This window comes from Pseudorasbora parva, chromosome 21, assembly GCF_024679245.1.
Source record: "Pseudorasbora parva isolate DD20220531a chromosome 21, ASM2467924v1, whole genome shotgun sequence".
Classification (NCBI taxonomy): Eukaryota; Metazoa; Chordata; class Actinopteri; order Cypriniformes; family Gobionidae; genus Pseudorasbora; species Pseudorasbora parva.
The window spans coordinates 3,833,734-3,861,624 of record NC_090192.1 but is presented as its reverse complement, the minus strand read 5'-3'; the positions used below and the strand labels follow the sequence as shown (position 1 = coordinate 3,861,624).

The 27,891-nt window shown below is 39.6% G+C and overlaps 1 protein-coding gene across 1 annotated transcript in view; it reads right to left on the bottom strand.

Moving 5' to 3' along the window:
- Window positions 1-656: 656 nt before the first annotated feature.
- Window positions 657-27,891, bottom strand: part of frmpd2 (FERM and PDZ domain containing 2) — a 48,299-nt gene continuing 21,064 nt past the window's right edge. The window contains exons 14-30 of the mRNA XM_067430161.1: window positions 27,189-27,374; window positions 24,099-24,258; window positions 23,824-23,998; window positions 20,806-20,891; window positions 20,641-20,718; window positions 19,523-19,630; window positions 19,320-19,436; window positions 17,631-17,809; window positions 17,097-17,195; window positions 12,832-12,925; window positions 12,442-12,527; window positions 8,712-8,892; window positions 6,278-6,489; window positions 6,029-6,095; window positions 3,996-4,184; window positions 3,457-3,567; window positions 657-1,067 (exon numbers count right to left, since the gene is read on the bottom strand). Coding sequence (XP_067286262.1) covers window positions 4,135-4,184; window positions 6,029-6,095; window positions 6,278-6,489; window positions 8,712-8,892; window positions 12,442-12,527; window positions 12,832-12,925; window positions 17,097-17,195; window positions 17,631-17,809; window positions 19,320-19,436; window positions 19,523-19,630; window positions 20,641-20,718; window positions 20,806-20,891; window positions 23,824-23,998; window positions 24,099-24,258; window positions 27,189-27,374 — 1,878 coding nt within the window. The 3' untranslated portion in view covers window positions 657-1,067; window positions 3,457-3,567; window positions 3,996-4,134. The remainder of the gene's footprint in view (window positions 1,068-3,456; window positions 3,568-3,995; window positions 4,185-6,028; window positions 6,096-6,277; window positions 6,490-8,711; window positions 8,893-12,441; window positions 12,528-12,831; window positions 12,926-17,096; window positions 17,196-17,630; window positions 17,810-19,319; window positions 19,437-19,522; window positions 19,631-20,640; window positions 20,719-20,805; window positions 20,892-23,823; window positions 23,999-24,098; window positions 24,259-27,188; window positions 27,375-27,891) is intronic.

Below are 27,891 nucleotides of genomic sequence, written 5' to 3'. Positions count from 1 at the left end.
TCTTTCCCACTGGCTGTGAGACCACGTCCCAAGATTCTGCGCTCAAACTCGACGTCATTAGCGATCAACATATTTGGATTGTTATTTGTACATTTGAATAAGTAATTAGTCATTGATACTGGAATGCATTTTTAAGTAATCCTTCCAGCCCTGCATAATGACAATGAGTTTTAATGACACATTGAGTGAAATATTTCCCACTCATGAGTCAGTGACCTCAGTTGTTGTGTGTGTGTGTGTGTGTGTGTGTGTGTGCGCGTGTGTGTGAGACAGGATGGACACAGGCTAACTGTTTCTGCCAATATTTCAGGGCAAGAGCTGTTCTGTAAATAAACTGTAATCCCGCAGGTCCTTCAATGGATTCTGCAGATGTTTCTTCTCAAGATGATGAGAACTTATGTTATAAAACTCAAAGTGTAATACAAGTGTATTTAAGTATATGTTGATTAGATAAAGACGGCCATCCATCCATCATTTTGCATGTCTATTTCTCTGTCTGTCTAATAATATGACTTAACATCCATCCTTTCAGACGTAAAATAAATGTACCTACCCGTCTATCTGTCCCATGCAACATTTATAAAAAAAATAAAATAACAAAAAAATGAAACCGTTTACATGTATTTAGAAACATTTAGAAGCATTTATTGCAACGTTAAGGATCAGGCAGAAGCTTTAATACATACAGTACATAATTTAGTTGAACAGGCATATCTGTTGTAATATCTTATTTTTTTACTGCAAGGCACCAAAAAATAATAGCTTCTCATTGCATTTAAGGTAAACGGTATGTTACAGTAAGCTGCCTTCAGCATTGTTAGGTGTCAATGCTACAGAACGACATTTAAAAAAAAAAAACATCTATAGAAAGCTTATTTCAAGATCAACGTGACAAAGTGTGCTTAGTTTAATGTTTTAACAGTTAATACAGAATTCAGTATGTACTAATGTGTAACATCTCAAAGTTTGGGTCACATAGTTTATGAAGCTGTAATGCCACCTTGTGGACAACGCCTGGAACTGCGGGAACTGAGCTTCAGCGCAAAGTTTGCCACATGTTGAGCGAGCTGTTGGTACAAAAAAAAAAAAAAAATGAGACACTGTATTAGTTTATTTTATTCATTTAGACCATTTGAGCTTTTTTGTATCAAACATGCATTAAATGATTATTATGCTATTTCCATGTTGATCTTTCTTTAGTGTGTGAAGTTGCAGTTTGAGCATGAAAGCGTCCCTCCAGCCGGAGTTCATCTCTATATCAGTGTCAGTGTTTCTGAACTCCCTGAAACGTCTCCAATGTAGCCTTGAGTTTTCTAACAGGAACGAACATGTCACAATATCCCTCATGTCAATAATTCAGGCAGGGCCTATAAGTTAGTAGTGTGTTGAAACTGTCGGTTTTGGTAAGGGGCGGGACATTTCCCAAGCATCCTAGAAGCGCTTGACTAATCACAACCATAAACAGTAAAAGAAATGGACAGAGCGTTCCCATTGACTTCAACGGCAGAAAAATGAAGCCAATCAGAGGCACTCACTTCCTGATGGCTGAGTGAACTGCGCCGGCTCAGACTGAGCTTGACGACGTAAATGTGACGTGAGCCTCCTGTCTGACAGCTGTAGGTCTTCTAGTAGTTGTGGAAAGTGAAAGCTGAATCACGTTGTTTAAAGGGGGGGTGAAACACTCAGTTTCAGTCAGTGTCATGTCAATCTTGAGTACCTATAGAGTAGCATTGCATCCTGCATATCTCCGAAAAGTTTTTATTTTTTTAATAATTATATAAGAAAGATGCGCTGTTCCGAGTCTTTCCGAAAAAAGCCGAGCGGGTGGGGGCGTGTCGTGTGAGCGGAGCTAAATAATGACGTGTGCAGCAGCGCGCTGTGTGTTGAGTCGAGTGCATCCCTAACAGCGGAAAAAAACTTTATTCAAAATAAAAATATGGCTTTTAATCGGATACAGCCATACATCTATGATCCGGAATCAGACCCAGAGGCTGCAGTTGAACAGGAGCAGCAGCAAAAACGACTAGAGCAGGACGTCTGTATGTGGTAAGTTACAAGTTATACACTAACTATATAATATGCTTAGCGGCTTGTGTTATTTACATATTTATACTTGAATTATATCGTCGTATTTTTGTCTTTGAAGGTGTACATGTGGGAAGTGCAGTTGTGCACGTGTGTTTGTGTGTTTACGCGTGGTTTGTGTAGACAGTAAGGTGACTAAAAGCAGTCTCACTCACCCTTCTAACGTTGGGACTGCTCCATCCTTCAGCATTAGGCGATTGGGAAAATTCGGCGTCGAGCTGGGCCTTGTTTATGAAACAGCGAACAGATATAAACATTCGCGCAACTCAGTTGCTGATCCGGAAAAGCAAATTACATCCACTGTTGCCTTAACGCGGGGTTTTTGGCGAATCTGTGCAGGACTGTCTTGGTCTGGCAACCAAAAACCCACTTTTTTGGTGACATTGTTATGTGCTATGTGTAATTGTCACCTGTCCAGCATCCTACAAGCCCCGCTTTGATGGGCGTAGGCTGTTGCTTTCGCTCTCTCCCTCGCTCTCTCTCACGCGCAGGCTGTTGCTTTCGCTCTCTCCCTCTCTCTCTCTCACGCGCTTCCGGTAGAATTGTCCGTAAGGCCCATACAAGGAAATTCCGCCCCCACTAACGTCAATGGGGACGCATGATCTCAAAAAACTTGCCGAAACTTATGACTAACCGGAAGTAGTATTTTTGACAAAGAAATACTCCCATCAAACGTCCACCTTAACTTTTGAAACTTTGTCTATGTTTAGTATGGGATTCCAAGTCTTTAACAGTGTAAAAAGATCAGTATGCATGAAACAGCATTTCACCCCCCCTTTAAATATTTTCTCCTGTTGCTTTTGGCTCACTATGGGCTTCTCCCCATTCTTCCCCCTTGACTTTATCAGACTTTATGTCTCCACGTCCCCCCGACCGTCTCATAGACAGTAAAAGATTGCTTCTGAGCGTCTCCTCTTGTCTATAAGGTAATTTCTCAACTGTGCGACAGAGTCATGTTGGTTATGACGCAATCGTTAGCCTATTTTTACAAAAACAGCTTCTGCGGGGCGATAGTGTAAGATACAAGGTAACGGAGCCTTTTATACATTGTCGTGTTTCTTTATAAATAAACAAAGGACAAATGGAGTCTTTAAACGTCTCAGATGTAAAGTTATTCACTGTCAAAGTGACTCAAAAATGAATGGGAGTCAATGAGATGCTAACAGCAGGTGATGGCTTGGTTAGACATGGCCGCCCCTATGGGTGGAACGCTTTCTGAGTGCTAGATTACCCCCTTGATCACAACACACTGATCCAGCTGACCAATCAGAGCACATTGTGCTTTTCATAAGAAGGGGCGTGCGTCAAAGACTGGAATTAAAGAGTGGTGTGGGTGTGTTTCATAAACATCATTAATACATAAGGGCTTACTGACACTCGCTTTTTTATCCAGTCAAGTAAAGAAGCAGGAAATGATCAGCACCGCGGGTCATTGTAAGAGTTCAAACACTCATGCCGCTTCCTTTTTGTATTTGACAGGACCTGTAGAAACAAACAACATTCCTTCAGTAAAATAAAGGACACTCTTGTAGTTGAGCTCTTAAAGTGCAGTGGTAATGATAGTCAAGTCTGGCTGGCACTCTAAAACATGTTCAGTCAAGGTGTGACTAGATTAAGCGCTGAGATCCTGCACATGTTGACCTTGCTTTTACAAGTTCAGGATTATCCCTAGAAAGCATTAAGAGCGTGTGTGTGTGTGTGTGTGTGTGTCTGAGACATTTCAGAGGTAATTTCAGAGGTCTCCTGTAACATTTGGAGGAGAAAAAATCAAGCAACACTGACTTTAAAGCAGAAGTCGAGATAATTAAAGTGCGACATCTAGATTTTCCCTTTCAAAGAATTTCGGTAGAGTCACAGAAATCAATTTGGCTGTTTAGAAAAATGATAATTTTACATAAACTCTTGTTTACTTGTGCGCAGCGCATCATTCACTTCAACTCTCTAGCTCCACTCTGTTTTGACCAACTCCTCTGAAGGATCCGTCCTCTCCCATAATGCCCCAGGATTACTCTTAACCTTCCCAGCATTTAATTTGACGTCTTTCGTGGTTCAGCTGCAGGTCAGTTGGCCAATTTTCTCAGATATAGGTGGAAGTGTTCCTGAACAACATAAAATATGATTCCATGTTACTGTAAACACAAATCAGTGACATTATTCACTTTGAATATTTCATAAAAATAAAAAAAATATATGAATTTGCATAAGCTACACTATCGGTCAAACGTTTGGAATCATTAAGATTTATGTTTTTGAAAGAAATCTCTTCTGCTCACCAAGGCTGAATGTTTTTGACAAATTAAAGTAAAAAGCATAATACAGTGAATTAACTGGTTTCTATGTGAATATATTTTAAACTGTAATTTATTCCTGTAATCAAAGCTGATTTTCACCATCATTACTCCAGTCTTCAGTGATTGAATGTGAATGAGTTTCTTTTAAGAAAATCTCCCCTAACACAGCAAACACATTTCAACACTGATAATAATAATCACAAATGTTTCTTGAGCAGCACATCATCTTATCTGAAAGATTTGTGAAGGATCATGTGACACTAAGACTGGAGTAAAGATGCTTTGATCACAGGAATAAACAGGGTTCCCACTCTTTTTCAGCGATCATTTTTCAGGACTTTTCCAGGACATTATCATTTTTACTACGGCGGGAATAAAAGACTCACTCCAAATAAAATCATGTAGCCTGGATGCCAGCCGAACTTAGCCCCGCCCACAACATTTTTAGGTGTGTGTGTGGGGGGGGGGGGGGGGTTCTCCGGGGAAGCAATGGTGTTTGGGGGTAAAATGTGTGTTATTTTGGCAAGGTTGCTGCTAAAATTCGCACTCATGGGTCTATACATCACATAATAGTCGCTTCAACCCGCGGACATAGAAAACAACCCACGTAAAAAAAACGCGGACTTGGCAACACAGTGCAGTTGAGCTCTGTTGACGTCACTTCGTTGCTCTGATTGGTAGTCGGTCTGTCCGATCGAGGTCTTTCCTGGTTCGGTTGAAACACGCCCCATGATCACAGCCCAATGGAGCAGTTTCAGACTCATATTCTGACTAGAATTGAGTATGACCACGTCAGGCTAAAAATCATGCCAAATAGAATTAGAGAATTAGAAAAAAGGTAATTATGACTTTTTATCGTGCTATTCTTACTTTTTATCGCAAACGTGAGTTTACATAATTGCAAAATAAACTCAGACATTTATAAAGTCAGAATTGTGAGATATAAACTCGCAAGTCTGAAAAAGGTCAGTCTTTTTCCACCTCAGAATTGGACTTTATAAGTCGCAACTGCGAGTTTATATCTCACTGTTCTGAGAAAAGTAGTAAGATTTGCGAGAAATAAACTCGCAATTGTGAGAAAAAGACAGAATTGCGAGTTTATATCATGCAAATCTGAATTTATAACAATTATATCTTGCAATTTGTACTTTATAACATATCACAATAATGTAAAATTGCAATTGCTAGACCTTTTTTTTAATTGTGAGATAAAAAGTTGCAATTACCTTTTTTGTTTTATTCAGTGGCAGAAACAAGCTTCCATAGTTTATTGCCATGACTTAACTATAAAATCAGTTTTTAATCACGTGTTAAAATCATTTAAAAAAAATTGTTTTGATGTAATTGATGCGAAATTTAATGTTTAATTGCTGAAAACCAAAGAACTTTATAAAAAAAAATACATTTCTAGGACATTTTACATTTCCTCTTATTTTCCATGTGTTTTCCAGGACAAGTGGGAACCCTGAAAAAATGACATTTTAGTTTATGTTCACATAGAAAACAGTTATTTTAAATTGCAATAGTATTTATTATTTAAAACAAATTACAATTGATTTAATGTTCAGAAAACTGATTCCACACTTTTGACCTGTAGTATTAATGTAATAACAGATTAAGTCTGTTGTGGGTGTTGTGCGTTCCCTCCATACCTTGAGCAGGACGGCAGAGAACCAGCTGCACCTCTGCAGGACAGTTCCTCAATAACTGCAGCACTTGCTGTAGGGTCACAATTCAGAGGCCAAATGTCAATTTAAGAGTAAATATGGTTTTGGTTGATATCTCTTTGTTTTCCCATAAAGGAATAATTGGACCCTAATCAACAAGTCCAGGCCCTTCACATGGTTTACGTTAATAATCCTATCATGTCTGGAATGGTTAAAGAAAAGCTCCCTTGTTACCTGATGGGACAAGCCCTTCAATGGCTGTCCGTTAATCGACAGAATGACGTCTCCCTCCTGAATCTTGCCACTCTCCTCTGCAGGCTGACCTGGGAACAGCGCTCTTATTCGCACGATGGAGCCAAAGTCGAGGGAAGTGTCCAGCTCTGAGATCAAAAAGCTGAAGCCCAGACCGTTCAGTCTCTTCTTAAGAGTCACTTCCTGAATGTTATCTAGGGACAGAAATAGACACATGTAAGCCAGACCTGTGGAGGTAATCCTGAAGCACGGCGGACAGGGCATCTGTGTGTTTCTTTTAAGTCTCCATGTGGTGGAAATCTAGTTTTTAATTTTGTTTGTATGTGGTGTATTTTAATATGCTTTCAGACAAACCATGTGCAGATTCATAAGTCAACACTATTGTTGAGTATTTTCTCCTTAAAACTGCAGTGAACCAAAGACAGGTTAAAAAACGTGGTTTGAAATCATTGGTGTTTTTAAACTACCTTGTAACCAATCACGTCATAAGACGGGTGGGGCTTTAGCATATCATTAACTGCTGTGAAGGGGAGTCTCAAGAGAAGCCAGGTTTTCCCAGGATTTTTAAAGGGGGGGTGAAACACTCAGTTTCAGTCAGTGTCATGTCAATCTTGAGTACCTATAGAGTAGCATTGCATCCTGCATATCTCCGAAAAGTCTTTATTTTTTTTATAATTATATAAGAAAGATGCGCTGTTCCGAGTCTTTCCGAAAAAAGCCGAGCGGGTGGGGGCGTGTCGTGTGAGCGGAGCTAAATAATGACGTGTGCAGCAGCGCGCTGCAGTGAGGAAAGTGAGTCGCTCTGTGAGGAAGTGATTCGCTCAGTGAGGAAAGTGATTCGCCCGCCGCGTGAGGAAAGTGATTCGCTCTGTGAGGAAAGTGATTCGCTCAGTGAGGAAAGTGATTCGCCCGCCGCGTGAGGAAAGTGATTCGCTCTGTGAGGAAAGTGATTCGCTCAGTGAGGAAAGTGATTCGCCCGCCGCGTGAGGAAAGTGATTCGCTCTGTGAGGAAAGTGATTCGCCCGTTGCGTGAGGAAAGTGCTAATACAGATCGACCGCCGGCCTATCAGTGGGTAAGTCAGTAGCTACTGGTTATATCACCTGTTTAGCATCCTACAAGCCAGCGCTTTGATGGGCGTAGCCTGTTGCTTTCGCTCTCTCTCTCTCTCCCTCTCTCTCTCTCCCTCGCTCTCTCTCACGCGCTTCCGGTAGAATTGTAAGGCCCATACAAGGAAATTCCGCCCCCATTAACGTCAAAGGGGACGCATGATCTCAAAAAACTTGCCGAAACTTATGACTAACCGGAAGTAGTATTTTTGACAAAGAAATACTCCCATCAAACGTCCACCTTAACTTTTGAAACTTTGTCTATGTTTAGTATGGGATTCCAAGTCTTTAACAGTGTAAAAAGATCAGTATGCATGAAACAGCATTTCACCCCCCCTTTAAAAGCGTTTCTAAGGATGCTGATTTTTAGAAGGCATAAGTTTGAACAGGTTTGTGTAAAATTAGCGACACATCATTAGCTGTTTGATAATGTAGTCAACCCAAAGGCTAATCATATTAATTACCATTATGTGTCTGAAGTTGTAGTGAGCGATTCATAAAACATATTACCATTCTGATACATCGAGATGAGCCTGTGCGAGTGAGTGGAGGCGGGGCTAATTTTCATATGCATGACTCCGCATATAATAAATGAAGCGAGGGTGTAGAGTTACGTTCAAGCTTTTTTAAGGCATGAATAAATTAAAAAAATTCACAGGCAAAAAAAAACATTTAAAAATGTTATTTTGGTGAGCAAAGATGAGTTTTAAGGGATACAATTATTGACTACAGGGGGACTTTAAGGGAATAAAAAGACATCTCAAGACCATCTCAGTGTTCCTGAGATTTTTAAACTGGCATGAAACAGTCGTTGCGACCGTCTTTTCTTTCCTTTTTATGACGAATATCTAAGTAAAACAGCTTTTTGAAACAAGAACAAATGTAATGCAGGGCATGATTGTGTCTGTGGGGAATTAATTGTGTTGTTGTGGTTTGCTATTGGTGGATCTCATGTGAGTGAGAGGAGGACAAAAGAGATGTCACTGCAAGAGGAGGGAAAGTAATTCTGATTCAAGATTAAAATGATGACGTGCACGGATAAATCATTTATAAGAAACACTGCAATATTCCATATAAACATCAGAATTTATTTCATGGTGACTATAAAACCAAAAGGTCTGAATGAGCTCGGAGAGAAAGGTTAATATATTCTGTTATTTTTAGCTTTTTGATGATATTCAATAGTCGTAAGATGGTTTAAAAGGGTGAATATGGTGCTGTAGTCGTCTTCACACTGAAATGGTAGTACATAATCTGAATCAGTGTATACACCGTTAAAGGGGTGCATGTTCATGCATCTTTTCATTACCGTCCGTCACGAAGCTGTAGTCTCTGGGCTTGACGCCGAAGGGTCTGGTCATGGTGATGGCAGGGCAGCTGCTCCTCATAGGACTCGGTGCGCGGACCGTGAGTGTGTTTCGTAACTCAGGCTTTATCGGGCGTTGCTGAAGCACAGAGCCTCCGTCCCGCTCCAGCATCAGACTCACCACCTGCACACACAGCCACAGATCACTGATATCAGTTCAGCTCAAGTGATCTGACCACATCTATCAGCCTTCTCTTAAAAGTAGTCAATATGATTTGTGAACTATATCCCAAGCTTTCTGAAGCCATACAACAGCAATTATCATGAGACAATCTTTAGTTTTTTTGTCATCTTGATTCTTGACATTTGTATTCATAAACTCTATGGAAAAAAAGCTGCATGAATATTCGTCAATGTTTATTTGTTTTGCAATCACAATCGATAGCAGCCTAAAGGCTCATAGAAAATAATAGAATATTTCATGTTTTGATACATCAGGCTTTTATGGCGATTAAAGATTAAATCCTGCTAATAAAACAATGAGATCTTTATTAAAGCATATCAGACTATTTCCATAAAATGCATATAAACATCAGTCACCAGTCTCTATATCTGTCAATGATATATCTGTCAGTCTCAGTCTCTATATCTGTCAATGATATGTCTTAGTAAGATGTGATTTAAATGCATAGTTTTATAAGACAATGCAATACAATGATGATTGAGAGATGACATTTTTTTTTCAGATTTGATTTTTCTGAAAAATAATGTATGGATAATCCAAAGTTGCTTCAGCCCAGTAAGTGTTCACCTCGCAATATAAAATACAATATAAGAGTTATTCTTATGTTTACTTATTAAAAATCAGTAGAGGGTTTAAAGCAAAAAGACCTGAAGGTGCTGAAGGTGGATATTTTAACAATGATTCTAAAATGCATTTTACTTACTAAAAAGTAGAAAATATCAATCAGATAAGGCATGTAGTAGATTTACAGCAAAGTTTTGAGAATGATGTACAAACCTGATTCCAAAAAAGTTGGGACACTGTACAAATTGTGAATAAAAATACAATGCAATGATGTGGAAGTTTCAAATTTCAATATTTTATTCAGAATAAAACATAGATGACATATTACATGTTTAAACTGAGAACATTTATAATTTTAAGGGAAAAATAAGTTGATTTTAAATTTCATGGAAACAACACATTTAAAAAAAGTTGGGACAAGGCCATGTTTACCACTGTGTGGCTTCACCCCTTCTTTTTATAACAGTCTGCAAACGTCTGGGCACTGAGGAGACAAGTTGCTCAAGTCTAGGAATAGGAATGTTGTCCCATTCTTGTCTAATACAGGCTTCTAGTTGCTCAACTGTCTTAGGTCTTCTTTGTCGCATCTTCCTCTTTATGATGCACCAAATGTTTTCTATAGCCCCGTTTCCACCAAAATTACCCGGAACAATTTGTACCAGGAACTTTTTTACAGGAACTTTTCTTCCCCCCAGACCTGCAACTGTCTGCGTTTCCACCGCGATCTAAAGTACCGTGAACATTAGGCAAATTAGTCCGGTGATAGGACTGCGCGCGACTGTTCCTCCAAGTCAGTGACGGACATGTCTTACTGCAGTAATCATTTTTGTGTGTACCGATTGAAAGATGGACTATTTACATGAGACGTTATCTAAACCGATCTGGTGTTTACATGTGGTGACTTTCAATAACAATCATTTTGTCACATGCAGTTTGTCTGCCGCATCAAAAATGTCAACGCTGTTTTCTCCAGCAGCTGGAGTGTGTTTACTGTAGCCATAGCAACTCTTAACGGCCACCAGGACTAATACAGTGTTATTTATAGCTATTTATTTGTTGTAAAGTGTAATAATCATCTCAGAAAAAAAAAGTTCTGTCAGGCGCAGTTAAAGTAAAAACTGCCCGTGGCAATATACGCTGTGTCATTACTCCAACATTATCTTCATAACTTACGAAATAAAAAGTTTACCACTCTGAAAAATTAACTTTCCTCTCTTGTCAACATGAGCGCGGCGCGCGCTGTCACGTAATGTAAGGACGCACACTTAAAAGTAATCGGTCAGGTCGTTTACATGGTGAAAAAAAATTAATAACGAGTATGGAAGAGATTCAAGCTGTGCTGCTTTTGCTGGTTATGTATAGGTTTACTAAGGTAATTAACAACGACAGAAAAGAGCACTAATATGCAGATTCAGCAGCATGCAGCATATTCAGAAAGCTTGTAAAGCTAGATTTAAAATGACAATGTATATTATTATCAGCTATTACGGACATTGCACGTGAGATGGCTGAGACGAACGCACGCCACCAGACAGAGAGCAAGAGTGATATTTACTGAACGAGACTGAACCTCGCAAGACTTTTAAAAATGCCCGTTGAAATAAAATGCTGCTTGATCTAAACCAATCAGCATGTTCAGCGCCCAAGTCCCGCCCTCGAAAGTTCCTGAACTTTGAAAAAGTACTACCTCGCGAGTAGGGCCGTTTGGAGGGGGAAATATTTACCCGGAACTTCATTTAGACCCTGGTTCCTGCGGTCTAAACACACGAAGTACCACCCAAAGTTCCTGGTTCCTGGGTAAAGTTCCTGTGGTGGAAACGGGGCTTATGGGTGAATGATCTGGACTGCAGGCTGGTCATTTCAGTGCCCGGATCCTTCTTCTATGCAGCCATGATGTTGTAATTGATGCAGTATGTGGTCTGGCATTGTCATGTTGGAAAATGCAAGGTCTTCCTTGAAAAGGATGACGTCTGGATTGAAGCATATGTTGTTCAAAAACTTGGATATACCTTTTTTGACCTATAGAGTTTTAGCTGGCAACGGCGAATGGCACGGTGGATTGTGTTTACCAATGATTTCTGGAAGTATTCCTGAGCCCATGTTGTGATGTCCATTACAGTAGCATTCCTGTATGTGATGCAGTGCTGCCTAAGGGCTGAAGATCACGCGCATCAAGTATGGTTTTCCGGCCTTGACCCTTACGCACAGAGATTGTTCCAGACTCTTTGGATGATATTATGCACTGTAGATGATGATAACTTCAAACTCTTTGCAATTTTTCTCTGAGAAACTACTTTCTGATATTGCTCCACTATTGTTCGCCGCAGCATTGGGGGAATTGGTGATCCTCTGCCCATCTTGACTTCTGAGAGACACTGCCACTCTGAGAGGCTCTTTTTATACCCAATAATGTTGCCAAATGACCTAATAAGTTGCAAATTGGTCCTTCAACTGTTACTTATATGGTCCTCCAACTGTTTCCGGCCTCTTATTGCTACCTGTCCCAACTTTTTCGGAATGTGTAGCTCTTATGAAATCCAAAATGAGCCAATATTTAGCATGACATTTCAAAATATCTCACTTTCAACATTGATATGTTATCTACAGTATAGTTTATTGTATATAAAATATAAGTTTATGAGATTTGTACAGTGTCCCAACATTTTTGGAATCGGGTTTGTAAATGTAAAGGGCTTTCACGCACCAAATATGATACAGTAGGCTTCATAGGGTTAACTTCTGACTTCAATTAATTTAATCAATTAATTCCTAGAAGGAAGCGGTGATTACAGCTGAGCTGATTGCATAAAGAAGGGACTGGTGTGAAGTTGCCGAGAGAGAGAGAGAGAGAGAGAGAGAGAGAGAGAGAGAGTGAGAGAGAGAGAGAGAGAGAGAGAGAGAGAGAGAGAGAGAGAGAGAGCTTACCTCGCCTGTTCTTGCCAAACATTCAGCCGCCTGCTGATCTGTGAATCCCTGCAGTCTGGTGCCGTCCACTTCCAAAAGTCTGTCTCCTGAAACACACGCACGCACGCACGCACGCACGCACGCACGCACGCACGCACGCACGCACGCACGCACGCACGCACGCACGCACGCACGCACGCACGCACGCACACACACACACACACACACACACACACACACACACACACACACACACACACACACACACACTATCATCATTCCCTAGTCTTCATAAATGACTCAACCAAACTGATGCATTCTTGCAACCATTTACTGAACTACAGAGCAAAGACGCAGATCCATGACACTTTCCACAGTATCTATGATCGCAGTAAGAACAGTAATGTGTACCTGTCTGGATTCGTCCATCTCGTTCGGCCACTCCACCAGGTACCAGACTCTTGATGTAAATACCTCCATAACGGAGACCTGTGTTCACTCCTCCCTGTATATTCAGACATCAAGACACATAGTCATACAACATTTTAACTTCCTTTGATAAGATCCCCTTGTGGAAATAAAACAGAACATTTAGTTCATAGTCGTTATTTCTTTTTAAAATTATGTTAAAGTGTATGTCTCAAAAGGGACCTCCCAAAGACATGCAGGTAGCAGCAGAATAATGGATTCAGTGTCTGATGGTATTGTCTCCTAAACTCTGTGACATTTAGTAAATGCCTCTTAAACTACTTAACCCCGCTTAGACGTAGCCTGTATAGCATGTGCTTTCTGGTGCTTTCCCCTTCCACATGTGTATAGCCATAGTCATGTGTCCACTCTTGCACTTTGTCCTTTGGCAGCTGACTCCGTTTGGCCTTCTGTGATACTACTGACCCTGTGGAAGCCAATGGAGCAGCAGACGTACAAAAACTACCTCAAAGTTTCGCCGGTATAAATAATATTTCTTCTCTTGCAAAAGAAGTTTGCTATTAGCTTACTTACTTGCATAGAAATTATATTTAAGTATACTCAGCTTATATAGACAAGTATACAGAAAAGTCTAGGCTTGTACTTAATTGATTAAGAGTTACTTAAGTACAATTACATACTCTATACTTGGCATGTAGTTGTGTTTAAGTGAATTCATAGTTATACAGTTAGTTTACTAGTAACTAACCCCTGTTGTAATTGAATAGCTGCAATCTAAAAACTTAAATGCAAAATAGTTACGTCAATTAAAAATATACTTTCTAAAACAAAAAAGTGGGCCAATTTAGTACCTAGAAGTATTTAAATGTTGAACATACAAGTATGAAAGAATCCAAAATAATCAAAGATATTTTGATATTTTTCTTTGAACAAAGACATTTGTTTTACTGTGTTTCACCCCCCTCTCTCTTATCAGTGGGGCTGTTTGGGATTCCTAAAGACAAAGAGATGTTTAGGGCCTGTAGGCCAAATGGTGCCACACCTGTAGTACAGTGGGGGAAGTCTGGTCTGACTGGTCAGTTTGAATGTCTCAGGGTTTCAGTCACATGGTCAAGGGATGCATAAAAGAAGATTGCAACTGTTGCTCGAGGTCTTTTCTTTTCTCTGGGTCTTCTTTCTCTGAAGGTCTCTCTCCTTTCCTCTGGAGGTCTTCTTCCTCTGAGGTCTCTCTTTTCTCTGGGGGTCTCTTTCCTCTGACGCTGTCTTTTTCTCTGGCTGTCTCTTCTAGGGCCTTCTTTGGCTCTTCTCTTTGCTCTCTCTTTTTCTCTCTCTTTCTATCTTTCTGTCTCTCTTTATCTCTCTCTATCTCTCAGGTAACATTCTACACATGCTGGGTACGATTAATGGTATAAGTTTTATCATCTCATTCATCTATTTTGTAACTATTTTAAGTGTAACCATAACCGGATTTTGTCATTAAATTCTTTCAATTATAAATTATTTGCTAACTAGTTTTGGTTTGGTATTGACTTTGAAGTGCTCCCTATTGCAATACAATATAGTCACATTAAAGCAACGCTCTCCCACATATTTTGCTATTGTAACTGCGCTTATTTCCGTCGTTGGTATAAGTTGCAGTGGGTGGTTATAGACAAGAAATGTACAGTTTTCTACCATCACGCTGATAACGTTTCTTTAGTCGTTCGGCAACCCTGCAGTCAGAACCACTGTAGGCGATCCACCCTTACAAGTATACTACTAGTACATTGATACTAATATACTTGCTAAACAAAGTGGAAAATGTATTTGAACTTAACTAAATTAATTTAGGGTACGTTTATATGACAACGATGTACTGAAAACTACAAGTTGTTCCTTTGCGTTTTTTGTGTACAGACAACATCAAAATCATCAAAAATGATTAAAAACGCAGTAGGCTAGGCCAGTAGATTGCGATGTCATTTTGTAAAGAAAAACTACACGCCTATAGACTGAACATGTAATATGAATGTGCATGACAGACTCCATGGTATGGGACACTTTTAGCTTTTGGATGGCCACCATGGCATGGGACACAGTTTGTGGAAGCCCTTTCTGTCCATGGCATGGGGGACAGTTAGTTTGTGGATGGCCTCCATAGCATAGGACAGTTCATTCTTATACAGCCTTTGTGACTGTGGCATGGGACACAGTTAGTTTGTGGATGTCTTCTAGGACCGTGGCTTGGGACACAGTGATTTCATGGACGGCATCCGGCGCCATAAAAGAGCTGGCAGAAATTTCAGAGACGGACCCTTTGGTTGCGAGTGGGTAGACAGGGTTCACATGCAGACACCGCTGCCTTGGAAGGCTGGGAAAGTGTGTGTGGCTCAAACACACGTGGTTGCCATCATAGGCGCTCTGGGATCACCAGACTTGAGACCACGGGACTTGGAAGAGCTGAGACCACCTGCAACATTTTCACAGCTGCACTGACTGCCACATTGGATACCAGTCCCAAACCCCTTGAGATAACTTTTGTGGATTCCGATGTGGCGGCCATGAAGGCTGATGTCTATAGGCTATTCTTTCCAATTTCACATACAATGCTAACACAATCTCCAGTGATAGACTTCTGCATGCTGTTAATATTAGATCATTATATTTTGCAGGAGCCCACGAGTCATTTCTTTCTCCTGCATCCCATGCAACTGGGACTCCAGTGACCTCAAAAACTCCAGAGCATCACTTTGTTGCGTCGGGTAAAAGACAAAACTGACAACCAGCTAAGACCAATGAGAATACACGAGACAAAGAAACCAATCAGGGCACATTAACTAAAGGGACCAAAAGACTCTAAAGCGCTGCGTCCCAATTCGCATACTATCCATACTAAATAGTATTCGAAAATATAATTAGTATATCCCAAATCGTAGTGTGTTGAAAAGAGTATCCCAAAGATTCCCAGATGGTTTACTATTTCCGGTCCGAAGTCGAAGTATGGATCGATGGGCACTCTAACACCTGATATTGCCCACAACCCATTGCGAGTTGGACGAGGATTCGATTAGAACTACAAACGCGGATAAAAAGCGTTAAAAAACTACAAACATGACGGATGTGCGAGTTCGACGGTTAAGTTGAGACGTTTAGATAAAGGGGTTTGAGTGACTATCAATATTTAACCTGACAAAAGTATATTTATACTTTTTATTTTTTAATTTATATTTATACAGTGTTGTCCACATTATATTTCACCTGCAGCAGCATTGTGAACTTTTGTAATGACATGTTTGGTCATTAACTTTTAAATGCATCATTATATTTAAACTGCAAACACATGAGGAGAGTCTCTGCATTAAAGACACACACATGGCAGATGAACGTGCGGCTTTCTCTCCTATACGGCAGGAGATTAAACTGAATGTGGAGGATTTGAACTGTGACGAATCTGACGATGATTGACAGGGCAGTTAAACGGTGACGGGATGCACGTAACTAAGCGACAGAGTCCGTTAAATATGGCAAAGTAGTATGTCCCGAAGCTTGGATACTTTTCTGCTACACGCTCAGAAAACTGAGAGACTTAGGAGGAGTTTCTTCCCACAGGCCATCAGACTCCTGAACGCTGTCACTTAACTACATGTGACTTCACCTCACTCAGTACTAACAAACTCACATACTGATATTGCACTGCACTTTATTCTTGTGTTCCATGTAACTACTCATTATAATGCTGTTTGCACATTACACTCCTGCACTTCTGTTATCCACGTATTTATTTTTATAGTCTCCAGTTTACTTTATCTCACTTATTTTATTCCACATCTCTTATTTCTTTTACTTGATTTATTCATAATTCTACATATGTATATATATATAGCACCTTTATCCTATTCCTATTTTATAATTTATTGTGCTTTTTTTGTTAATTGTTATTTGCTGTCCATGGAGCGGACCTGTTTACATTTCACTGCCGGTTGTATTCTGTATAACTGTGTATGTGATAAATAAAACTCTTGAACTTGAACTCAAAAAAGAGTACATACTTTTAGGACGTAGTATAAGTAGGTGAATTGGGATGCAGCTAAGATCACATGAGGGGCAAGGAAAATCACACGACCAACCAGGAAACAAGACAATGAAAAATATCAAAATAAAAGCCAAGAAAGCATAAACATAACCAAAGCCTTAGACAGGCGTGACACCTTTTTACAAATGTTATATGCGCCTAATTTGTCTCAAAACCTATAAAACAGTGTACTTACAGCGATACTGACGCCCAGACTACCTCCAGATTTCTGAAGCATCACAATAAACTCTTCAGGTCTCAGGCTGATCAGAGACGCTGACCTGGAATAATCGTCCTGTTAAAAAACACAAAAGAATGGACAAATATTAGACACGATTCTTTCTCTCTTATGTATACTCACTAACCGCAGGCACATACCATTCAAAAGTTTAGGGTCAGTAAGATTTTATCATATTGCATTTATTTGATCAAAAATACAGTAAAACACTAATATTGTGAAATATCACTAACATTTAAAACAACTGCTTTCTATTTAAATATATAACAAAATGTAATTTATTCCTGTGATCAAAGCTGAATTTTCCACATCATTACTCCAGTCTTCAGTCACATGTGAAACCAATCATTGTAAAGAAAAAAATTTGGTCAGTGGGCCAAAATTGCATATAGATAATAAACAATCATGCATCTAAACAGCGCTAATACACACAAACATTCATAGAAAGCAATAAGCCAGCCTTTGAAAGAACTTATATATAATTTTCAGTACCTGTGCATTTACAATGCGAACCTCAGGAACGTGGAGCCTGTTGGTGCCTTTAGGGGTCATCATGACACTGACCAGATCATCCAGATAGTCGTCCCCCGCTCGACTGTCAGCCAGTATCGTGCTCTGCGACGCGTAGTTCCTCTCTGTCTGATGATCGGCACCTCCAAGCTTATACAGAGCTGATGATTTCACAACGCCATACTTACACACATGTATGGTTGCATCACATACCTGTCATCACAAGTGTGGTGGCCCCACTTTATATTAGGTGGCCTTAAGTATTATGTACTTACATCAAAAAATAAGTAAAATGTACTTACTGTGTTCAAATTGTATTGCAAAGCACTTTTGATGATATTGAGGTGGGATACGGGGAAGAGTTAGTGACAGGTTTGGTGGTGTGGGTCAGTTTAAGGGTAGAGTTAGGGTCAGGTGTGGTGGTGTGGGTCAGTTTAAGGGTAAAGTTAGGGTCAGGTGTGGTGGTGTGGGTCAGTTTAAGGGTAAAGTTAGGGTCAGGTGTGGTGGTGTGGGTCAGTTTAAGGGTAAAGTTAGGGTCAGGTGTGGTGGTGTGGGTCAGTTTAAGGGTAGAGTTAGGGACAGGTGTGGTGGTGTGGGTCAGTTTAAGGGTAGAGTTAGGGTCAGGTGTGGTGGTGTGGGTCAGTTTAAGGGTAGAGTTAGGGTCAGGTGTGGTGGTGTGGGTCAGTTTAAGGGTAGAGTTAGGGTCAGGTGTGGTGGTGTGGGTCAGTTTAAGAGTAGAGTTAGGGTCAGGTGTGGTGGTGTGGGTCAGTTTAAGGGTAGAGTTAGGGACAGGTGTGGTGGTGTGGGTCAGTTTAAGAGTAAAGTTAGGGTCAGGTGTGGTGGTGTGGGTCAGTTTAAGAGTAAAGTTAGGGTCAGGTGTGGTGGTGTGGGTCAGTTTAAGGGTAGAGTTAGGGTCAGGTGTGGTGGTGTGGGTCAGTTTAAGAGTAGAGTTAGGGTCAGGTGTGGTGGTGTGGGTCAGTTTAAGGGTAGAGTTAGGGTCAGGTGTGGTGGTGTGGGTCAGTTTAAGGGTAGAGTTAGGGTCAGGTGTGGTGGTGTGGGTCAGTTTAAGGGTAGAGTTAGGGACAGGTGTGGTGGTGTGGGTCAGTTTAAGAGTAGAGTTAGGGTCAGGTGTGGTGGTGTGGGTCAGTTTAAGGGTAGAGTTAGGGACAGGTGTGGTGGTGTGGGTCAGTTTAAGAGTAGAGTTAGGGACAGGTGTGGTGGTGTGGGTCAGTTTAAGGGTAGAGTTAGGGTCAGGTGTGGTGGTGTGGGTCAGTTTAAGGGTAGAGTTAGGGTCAGGTGTGGTGGTGTGGGTCAGTTTAAGGGTAGAGTTAGGGTCAGGTGTGGTGGTGTGGGTCAGTTTAAGCGTAAAGTTAGGTGTAAGGGAAGTGCACACTGTCTAATTACAAATGTAACTACAGAAATTAATTACAGACGTAATTACATGCAGGTATTTTTAAAATGTAAGTACAAATGTAAAAACATGTATGTACACAGTAAGTGCACTGTATCAAATGGTTAATTAATATATTAGTACATAGTAGCTAAGGCCACCTTATATAAAGTGGGTCCAGTTTGGCTATTGCCAAAATATACCCATGCGATTGTTGACTGTTTTTGTGCTCCAGGATCACATATCACACATGCAGCAGAATTGAAAAAGCATGATCGTACCTTTCGGCTGTGAGATAATAAGCTCCACCTCACTGGAGCTGTTCTGCATGATGTCAGCGGCCTCGCTGAAGGACACGCCCTCCAAACTGAGCTGGTTTAGAGAGATCAGTCGACCACCTGATGGAAAGATGGAGCTCGCGTTCATAAATGTTCATACAGCTACTTCTGGGGTTATGTTTTGATGTTATCAATATGAAATTGACCTGGTTTGATGCGTCCATCTCGGTCAGCCGGGCCTCCGGGCACAATGGATGCAATGAAGATGCCAAGTTCCAGTTTCCCAGAGTTGTCTTCTCCAACAATAACAATACCTAAAGGCAAAATTAATAAAGAGTGAATTTATATTCTATGTGCATGCATGTGCTGCTGCTTGTAAAATGTAATCAATTAAAATTAGTTTAAGTAACAAAATTGCTGAAAATTGTCACTACTAACTTAAATCAATTTAAATATGTAAAATTGAGGTTTAATTACAGTTTTTTATATTCGCTTTGGTACTATTTTCACAAGTAAGGTGTACATTTTCAAAACTCTTAGGACAAAAATCCAAACTGATCACACCTGTAACACAGCTTGTAACACATTCTGTCAAAACCGGATCTCATGCTTACATTCAGTTGCACATAATTTCAGTCCACATTATCATTGTTTCAAACACAAGATTAATGTAATATGTAATGAGAACATTTGGTTTCATCACGAAACACAACTTTATGATCTTCTTTCAATTTAGTATTTTTAAGAATCAGTTCATCCAACAGCAAACAATGCAAAATACATGTTTCAAATCACCCTCGTTGCTGAATTAATTACAGTAACACAGGCTACAGATGCCACATAAGAAAATATGCTAACATTACCTAACTTATGTAATTGTATCCATAATGTTTGTAATACTATCTATCAGAAGGTGTGATAAAGTTATGACACACCCATGACTCATTAAGAGACTAGGGAGAACCCTTTTGGACCATACGCCTGGTGCGTTAACTTAATTTTTTGAGTAGATTCAATGTATACACTCTAAAAAATGCTGGGTTAAAAACAACCCAAGTTGGGTTGAAAATGCACCGACCCAACAATTGAGTTGTTTTAACCCAATGGTTGAGTTGTTTTAACCCAGTGGTTGAGCTGTTTTAACCCAGTGGTTGGGTAAAATGTTGCTTAAGACAACCCAATTGCTGGGTAAGAACAACTCAACCATTGGGTTAAAACAACCCAATTGTTGGGTCGGTGCATTTTCAACCCAACTTGGGTTGTTTTTAACCCAGCATTTTTTAGAGTGTATCATTTAATAATGAGGAGTCCGTAATACACTTACCAAGGCCAACTTTGGGGTCCTTTTTGAGGGAAACACAGATTATTTCCCTCTCGGGAGTTCGAGAACTTGTTGGAGTATCTGTGAGAAAAGGTCACATTGCATTGCGCTGTTTCTCAATAAAACAGTGTGAATAGGTTTATGTCATGGGTTGATCATCAATCCTACCTCTTAAAGGAGAGGACATTGAAGGGAATTCAGAGGAACGCTTCGGAGAGCTACAGGAGCTTCTCTGTAGAGCTGGACTTTGGGATCTAGAAGTGAAGCAAACAGATGAGACACCATCAGGACACTGGATAAAGCCAGGTTCAACATTAAAATGTATTACTACATTAATAAGAAAATACTGTACATATAAAAATTTAAAAAATGGAATAAAATGTTATATAAATCCGGCGAATGATATATAAATAAACCCCCCAGTAAAAACCTTCAGAATATAGATACAAATGTAAAGTTTGGTGCATGTAAAGCTGCTGACATGGAGATTTCTGACTAATAAAGTGTAAGAAAATTAACTCTTAAATGTGTATTTTGGATGTTTTCTTTCCAATATTAGGAAAGGTTATGTTATTAGAAGCAAAATAGCCCAGAATTGACCAGTGGAATGAAACATCAACCGTTTTGCCTGTAATGTCTTTGCCGTAAAGAGGACCTATTATGCTTTTTTTTTTTCTTTTTTTTTTTTACATGTTCTTCAGTGTGTAATGTTTCTTGTTTGAGCAAAATTGCACAAATAATGGTAAAATAATTGAGCCTTGGTGAGCATTAGAGATCTCTTTCAAAATCGTATAAAATCTTTTTTTTAATACATTTTTTGAGTTACAAATATTGTAACATTTTCTTAAAGCTACACTGTGAAACTTTTTTAGTTTATTCTTAGCTAAAAACACGTAGTTCTTTCAAAAATATATGTGCTTATTAATCTATATTTACTTCTTTCAAGTAATAAAGTATTCTCGTAAGTTTATAATATGCCATTGAAAATACATACGGGTGAGGGGTTCGAATGCCGGTCGCCATGTTGCTCCTCCATCTTGAAAGTACATTAGCCAAAGAGGGACATACCCGTAAATTCAAGCTTCGCCTTTCGCGTTTTAACACTCGATGGCACCGTGTCAAACGTGAAGAGGGGGATTGCCGTGTTAATCTTGGACTAAATCGGCCACCGTAGGAGTTAAAACGAAATCGGTATTGAGAGGAACAGAAACATATTCACTGGATGGTCATATATCTTTTCACCGATAGATGGGGGAAAATATCACACAGTGTAGCTTTAAGGATAGTCCATTTGACAAAATGTGCTTTAATTTTTTATTTTTTATTAAATAAAAATAAATGCAAAAAGTTTATGCCAAATTACTTGTACTAAAGGGTTTTCTTTACAGGGTTTAAAGTCATAAATGTACTAACGAATGAACATGAAAAAGATCTGCAAACAAAAAGTTCTTCTTTGCAAGAACAAAGTTCTTCTCCAGTGTTTCTGAACTCCCTGAAATACCTCCATTGTAGTCTTGAGTTTTCTTCCGGTATCAACAACTTTCCCGAACTCTGACCTTTCCCATGATCGCTTTGGCAACGTAGAACACGCCGGTAACGAACTTCCGGTTTACGTTAGTCTGTACTGTTATCAGCTAAACGTTTGGTTGTATTATCAGGATTCAGGAGTAGACTTTTACAACGCTTGAGGCAAAATGATCACATGTCCCAGATGATCGCATGGATCTTACAAGAACTTACTAATATCTGTGGCACTAAGCGGTTCACCTGAGTTATGCGTGCAGACATTTTGCCACTGTGTGGTAGGCTTGGCTGTTCCTATGATCCACGCGAGAGTTACCTTCTGTCCATGCGCCTGTAAATCGATTTTATTATAAAGAAAGGTTTATTTGTTTTTAGTTATTTATTTTGTTAGATATTTCCACTTTGCGGGAGTCCAGCAAAATAATTGTATTTTCCCGCGACACACACATAATAATGTCTTGCCGCCCGCATCCGCATTCACCAAATATGATCCCGCACCGCACTCGGTTGTGCTGGGTCCCGCGGGAGTGCAGGTCTCGATTTGGATAATAACGTTAGGCTGTTAGAGCGGTCTTGCTACACATTAAAACTGTAAATTATTGACAACAATAAACAAACCCCTTGCAAAAAATTATACAGTTGTACTGCAGTATTTTAAATAGGTTAAACTAATATATTATATAAACTCAATAATTACATTTACAGCAATGAAATGTTAATTTTTATTACAATGTACTTAAATTAATTGAAGTTGATGCATCTATTTTCATGTTGATTAAACAAAAGTCTACTGACAAGGTCTGACATGATTTCAACAATTACAAATATTAAAATATAAATATTACTTCTACATCACAATTCTTGAGTTTATTTGAAGCTCGTTGGGCATTAAATGGAGTGCGTGGGGTGCTAGCAACATGTCAAACGGGTCCGTTTATGTTGCATGGTTTATGGAAGCAAGGTTTCGGAGGTGTGAGATCCAGACGCTCAGCGGCGCTCAGCGCTCATTAACCCCGGCGAGAGCAGCCTTAACTCGGCTCGTCCTTCTAATGACTGCCGCTGCCTGGCAGAAGCCCCTCCCATGACGCAAATTCGCGTCTGTTGTGTAGTGAATGAAGCGAATGGAGTAAAAATGTTCACGCGTCCAAGTTCGCGCAAATAGAGCTATTTATTTGCGTGGTGTGAACGCAGCATAACTGTCATGTGTGCTAAACCAGAACTGAGATACCGTCAACCGGAAGTATCAAGTGTCATGGCGACCCCCACTAAGACTTGCAGGAAAGTTGTGGATATTCCTCATTTAAATGATTATTAGGCAGAATAAAGGGGTGGGGCCTGTTTGAGTGAGTTAGTAGTGTGTTGAAACTGTCGGTTTTGGTAAGGGGTGGGACTTTTCCCAAACACACTGGAAGCACTTGACCAATCACAACACACTGCTTCAGCTGACCAATCAGAGCACAGTGTGCTTTTCAAAAGGAGGGGCTTCATAGAGACAGGAACTAAACAGAGCGTTACTGACAGACTGGGAAGAGAGGAGCTGCAACAATGGAGAATATGGGGAAAATACCAAGAGCCCAAAAACAAAATCAAGTGCATAATAGGGCCTCTTTATTACTAAGACAGGTTTATGGTAGCACATGGGATACATGAGTTTGTTCTCACCCGATGCTGTCTAATAAGTCTCTCTGTTGTTTGATCTTTGCTTCGAGGCGGGTAGCGATGTCCTCACAGAGTTTGCTCATAGAGTTGTTGGCAGTTGCATCAAGGCGTCCGTCGTTGAGCGATACCTCGTTGTTCTGAGCTCGGCACATGGCTGCATACTGCACAATACTCTCCTCTACAGAAACATTCACACTGCTGCTTATTCTGAACCACTAACATAAAGCCCAACTAAGAATAGCTTAACATTTTGGATTTAACAGCCGATGTGGACTGACCTGAAGCGAGGCTGTGTGTGAGCTGGCGAGAGCTCATCTCCTTGTGAAACTTGTGCTGTGCGGTGCAGAGGTCGCAGAGGTATTTGGCAACTTTCGATTTTTCGGTCAGAAAGATCTGCTTCTTTTTACTGGTGCTGCTCTCAATGACAAACTTACGTCGCTGTGTTGATGAGAACAAAGGAGGAATTATTATTACGTGGACAGACATCATCCGATTAAATTATACACTCTTCAAAGAAAAGGCTCTATATGGAACTTTAAAAGGTTCTATCGCGCTATGTATTTGGAACCCTTAAAAGGTTCTATATGGAACCCTTTTAGGGGTTCATTCATTATGATTTGTTTTGTCCTTTCCGGATTGCATATTATTGAGAAACATTTCACTGCATTATTCAGTGTATTCAAATGCATTTATGAATGCATGTGAATGATCACAAAATTCAAGATATGGGGGTTAGAAAATGTACTGTATATATTTATCTCATTTTATGCAATTAATCAATATCACACGAAGAGTGCCATTTTAGTTTTTCTCCTCCAAAAATCAGCATGATTAAAATGTGATATTAAGTTACTAAAACAGTTTATTAAACAATAGTTTAATTACAACTACAAAATGTTGCAGAATAATGTAATATATGAATGAATAATAGCCAAAAGAACCTTTGTGACATAAAGGCTTCTTTCTTGTCATTATAGAACCTTTTTAACATAAAAGGTTCTTTGGAGTTGAGTAAAGAACCCTATGGCTCTAGAACCCCAATGAACCCTTTTTTCTAAGAGTGTACAGTCCTTTATTGATTAGATTTTGAATTCAGCTGAATTCACACAGCTAAATTATTTGTATTTTTTTATAACGACATTTTTTTTTTAATTGAAGAAAATTATTTAGTTTTGTAAAAAATATTACATTGATTAAAGTGGAAATAAAGAAATTTAAAGATATTTCTATTTCAAATAAACACTGTTATTTTAAACTGTTTATTCAAAGAATCCGGGGAGAAAAGAGTATCACATTATCCACAAAACAGCAAAAAATAGCAATAATTGAGCATCAAATCATCATATTAAATGATTTCTGAAGGATCATGTGACAGTGAAGACTGGAATAATGATGCTGAAAATTCAGCTTTGATCACAGGAATAAATTACACTTTACAATACATTTGAATAGAAAAGTGTTTTTTTTTTATTTGTAATAATATTTCACAATATTACTGTTTTTACTGCGTTTTTGCTAAAATAATAGGAGCCTTGGTGAGCAGAACAAATCTATTAAACATTTTTAAAAATCTCAAGGAACTTTTGTGTAATTTTACAAATATAATAATTTTTTGAATTACGAATATTGTGACATTTTCTTAAGGATACTCCATTTGACAAAATGAGCTTTTTACCTAGTTTACTACGTTTCTTTGAAAGAAATATAAAAAGTTTATAGTATTTTAAAAATAATACAAGTTTATGTCAAACCACTACTTTAATTCCTTTCGTTAGTTTTGACGTTTCTTTGCAGGGTTTACTTTGAAGTCATACATTTATAGGTGGTGAAAAAAGTATAATATATATATATATATATATATATATATATATATATATATATATATATATATATATATATATATATATATATATATATATATATATATATATATACACCCCAGGCATAACAATATGGCCTAATATGGTGTTGGTTCCCCTTTTGCTGCCAAAACGGCCCGGACCCATCAAGGCATGGACTCTACTAGAGCCCTGAAGGTGTGCTGTGGTATCTGACACCAAGATGTTTTGAGATGGATTGAGATCTGGGGAATTTGGAGGCCAAGTCAACACCTCAAACTGGTTGTTGTGCTCCTCAAACCATTCCTGAAGCGTTTGTGCTTTGTGTCAGGAGCATTATCCTGCTGGAAGAGCCACAGCCACCAGAATACCGTTTCCATGAAAGGCTGAACATGGTCTCAGCAATGCTTAGGTAGGTGGAGCGTGTCAAAGTAACATCCACATGGATGGAGGACCCAAGGTTTCCCAGCAGAACATTGCCCAAAGCATCACACTGCGTCCGCCGGCTCGCCTTCTTCCCATAGAGCATCCTGGGGCCATGTGTTCCCCAGGTAAGCCACATACACACACCCGGCCATCCACGGGATGTAAAAGAAAACGTGATTCCTCAGACCAGGCCACCTTCTTCCATTGCTCTGTGGTCCAGTTCTGATGCTCACGTCCCACTGTTGCCACTTTCGGCGGTGGACAGGGGTCAGCATGGGCACCCTGACCGGTCTGCCAAAAAATCGGAACTTGCCTGACTGCATTGTGCCAAGTGTAAAGATTGAGTGTAAAGGGGGGATTGTGGTGTGGGGTTGTTTTTTAGGGGTTGGGCTTGCCCCCTTAGATCCACTGAAAGGAACTCTTAATGCTTCAGCATACCAAGACATTTTGGAAAATTTCCAACTATGTGGGAACAGTTTGTGGACGGCCCCTTCCTGTCCCAGCATGACTGCGCTCCAGTGCACAAAGCGTCGGTCCATAAAGACATGGATGAGGAGTTTGGTGTGGAGGAACTTGACTGGCTTGCACAGAGTCCTGAGCTCAACCCGATAGAACAGCTTTGGGATGAATTAGAGCGGAGACTGAGAGCCAGGCCTTCTTGTCCAACATCAGAGCCTGATCTCACAAATGAGCTTCTAGAAGAATGGCCAAGAATCCCCATAAACACACTCCTAAACCTTGTGGAAACCCTTCCCAGAAGAGTTGAAGCTGTTAGAACTGCAGAAGGTGGGCCAACTTTTAAACAGATTAAAATTGGGATGTCATTAAAGTTCATGTGCATGTGAAGGCAGACATCCCAAATCTTTTTGCAATATAGTGTACAAATGTATGACTTTAAACCCTGAAAAGACTTTTAAAATAATGTATAGAAGAGTAGAAAAAAGACAGTATGATGAAATCAAACTGTTTACCGGTATATATATTCAAAGAAAAGTCATTGTATGAATAGCTTGCTTACAAAGCGCACATTCAACTCAGAAATGAGGATATTTGACCTTTTCTTTTGTATTTTAATGACAGGTGTTATCATTGGTGTGGACTCACAGCTGATGTGATGCTGCTGGTCTCTCTCCAGTGGAATCTAAGGCTTGTGGTACGGGAGTTATTAATAACTTCATACACAATGATGCCTTTGGCACACACTCCCAGGACCAGCTCTCCAAAGACAGGCTTCCTCTCGCGGGCCACGCGGTGAAACAGCACCCCATACTCCGGAAGCTGCTGAACGCTCTGTGGGGGAGTCGAGGCAGTGCTGCCAAGTCAATTGGACAGATTATGTAATGTAGGACACCCACTACCAATCATCGCATCCAGAAAAGCTGTTCAGACCTAATGGTGTCTATAAGAATATTTGGCCAGTAGCTCCTCGAGTCATTATGGCAGGAGAGACAAGATGGCAGGAGGAGGAATTTTAAAATTAATATGGCCCCAAAATTATATGGACAAAATGTTCACTGCATTAGAAGTTAAATGATCAAACAAAGAACATTTTTCAGAGCTATTTTTGCAGTGTTTTTTAAACCAACTTGAGTGACAGATATTTATAGTGACAACTAGAGAGTTAATTTTTTTCTAATACTTTTGTCTTAAACTGAAATATTTGTTGTTTTATATGATATAATATGATATAACTTATCATTTTTAGAAAATACCTAGCAAATGTTTTTTTTCCCAAATTGTACTGTTTCAGTGTTTCAAATGCATGCATTTGGTTTGATATTTTGTTACCTAGACTAAAGCAATGATT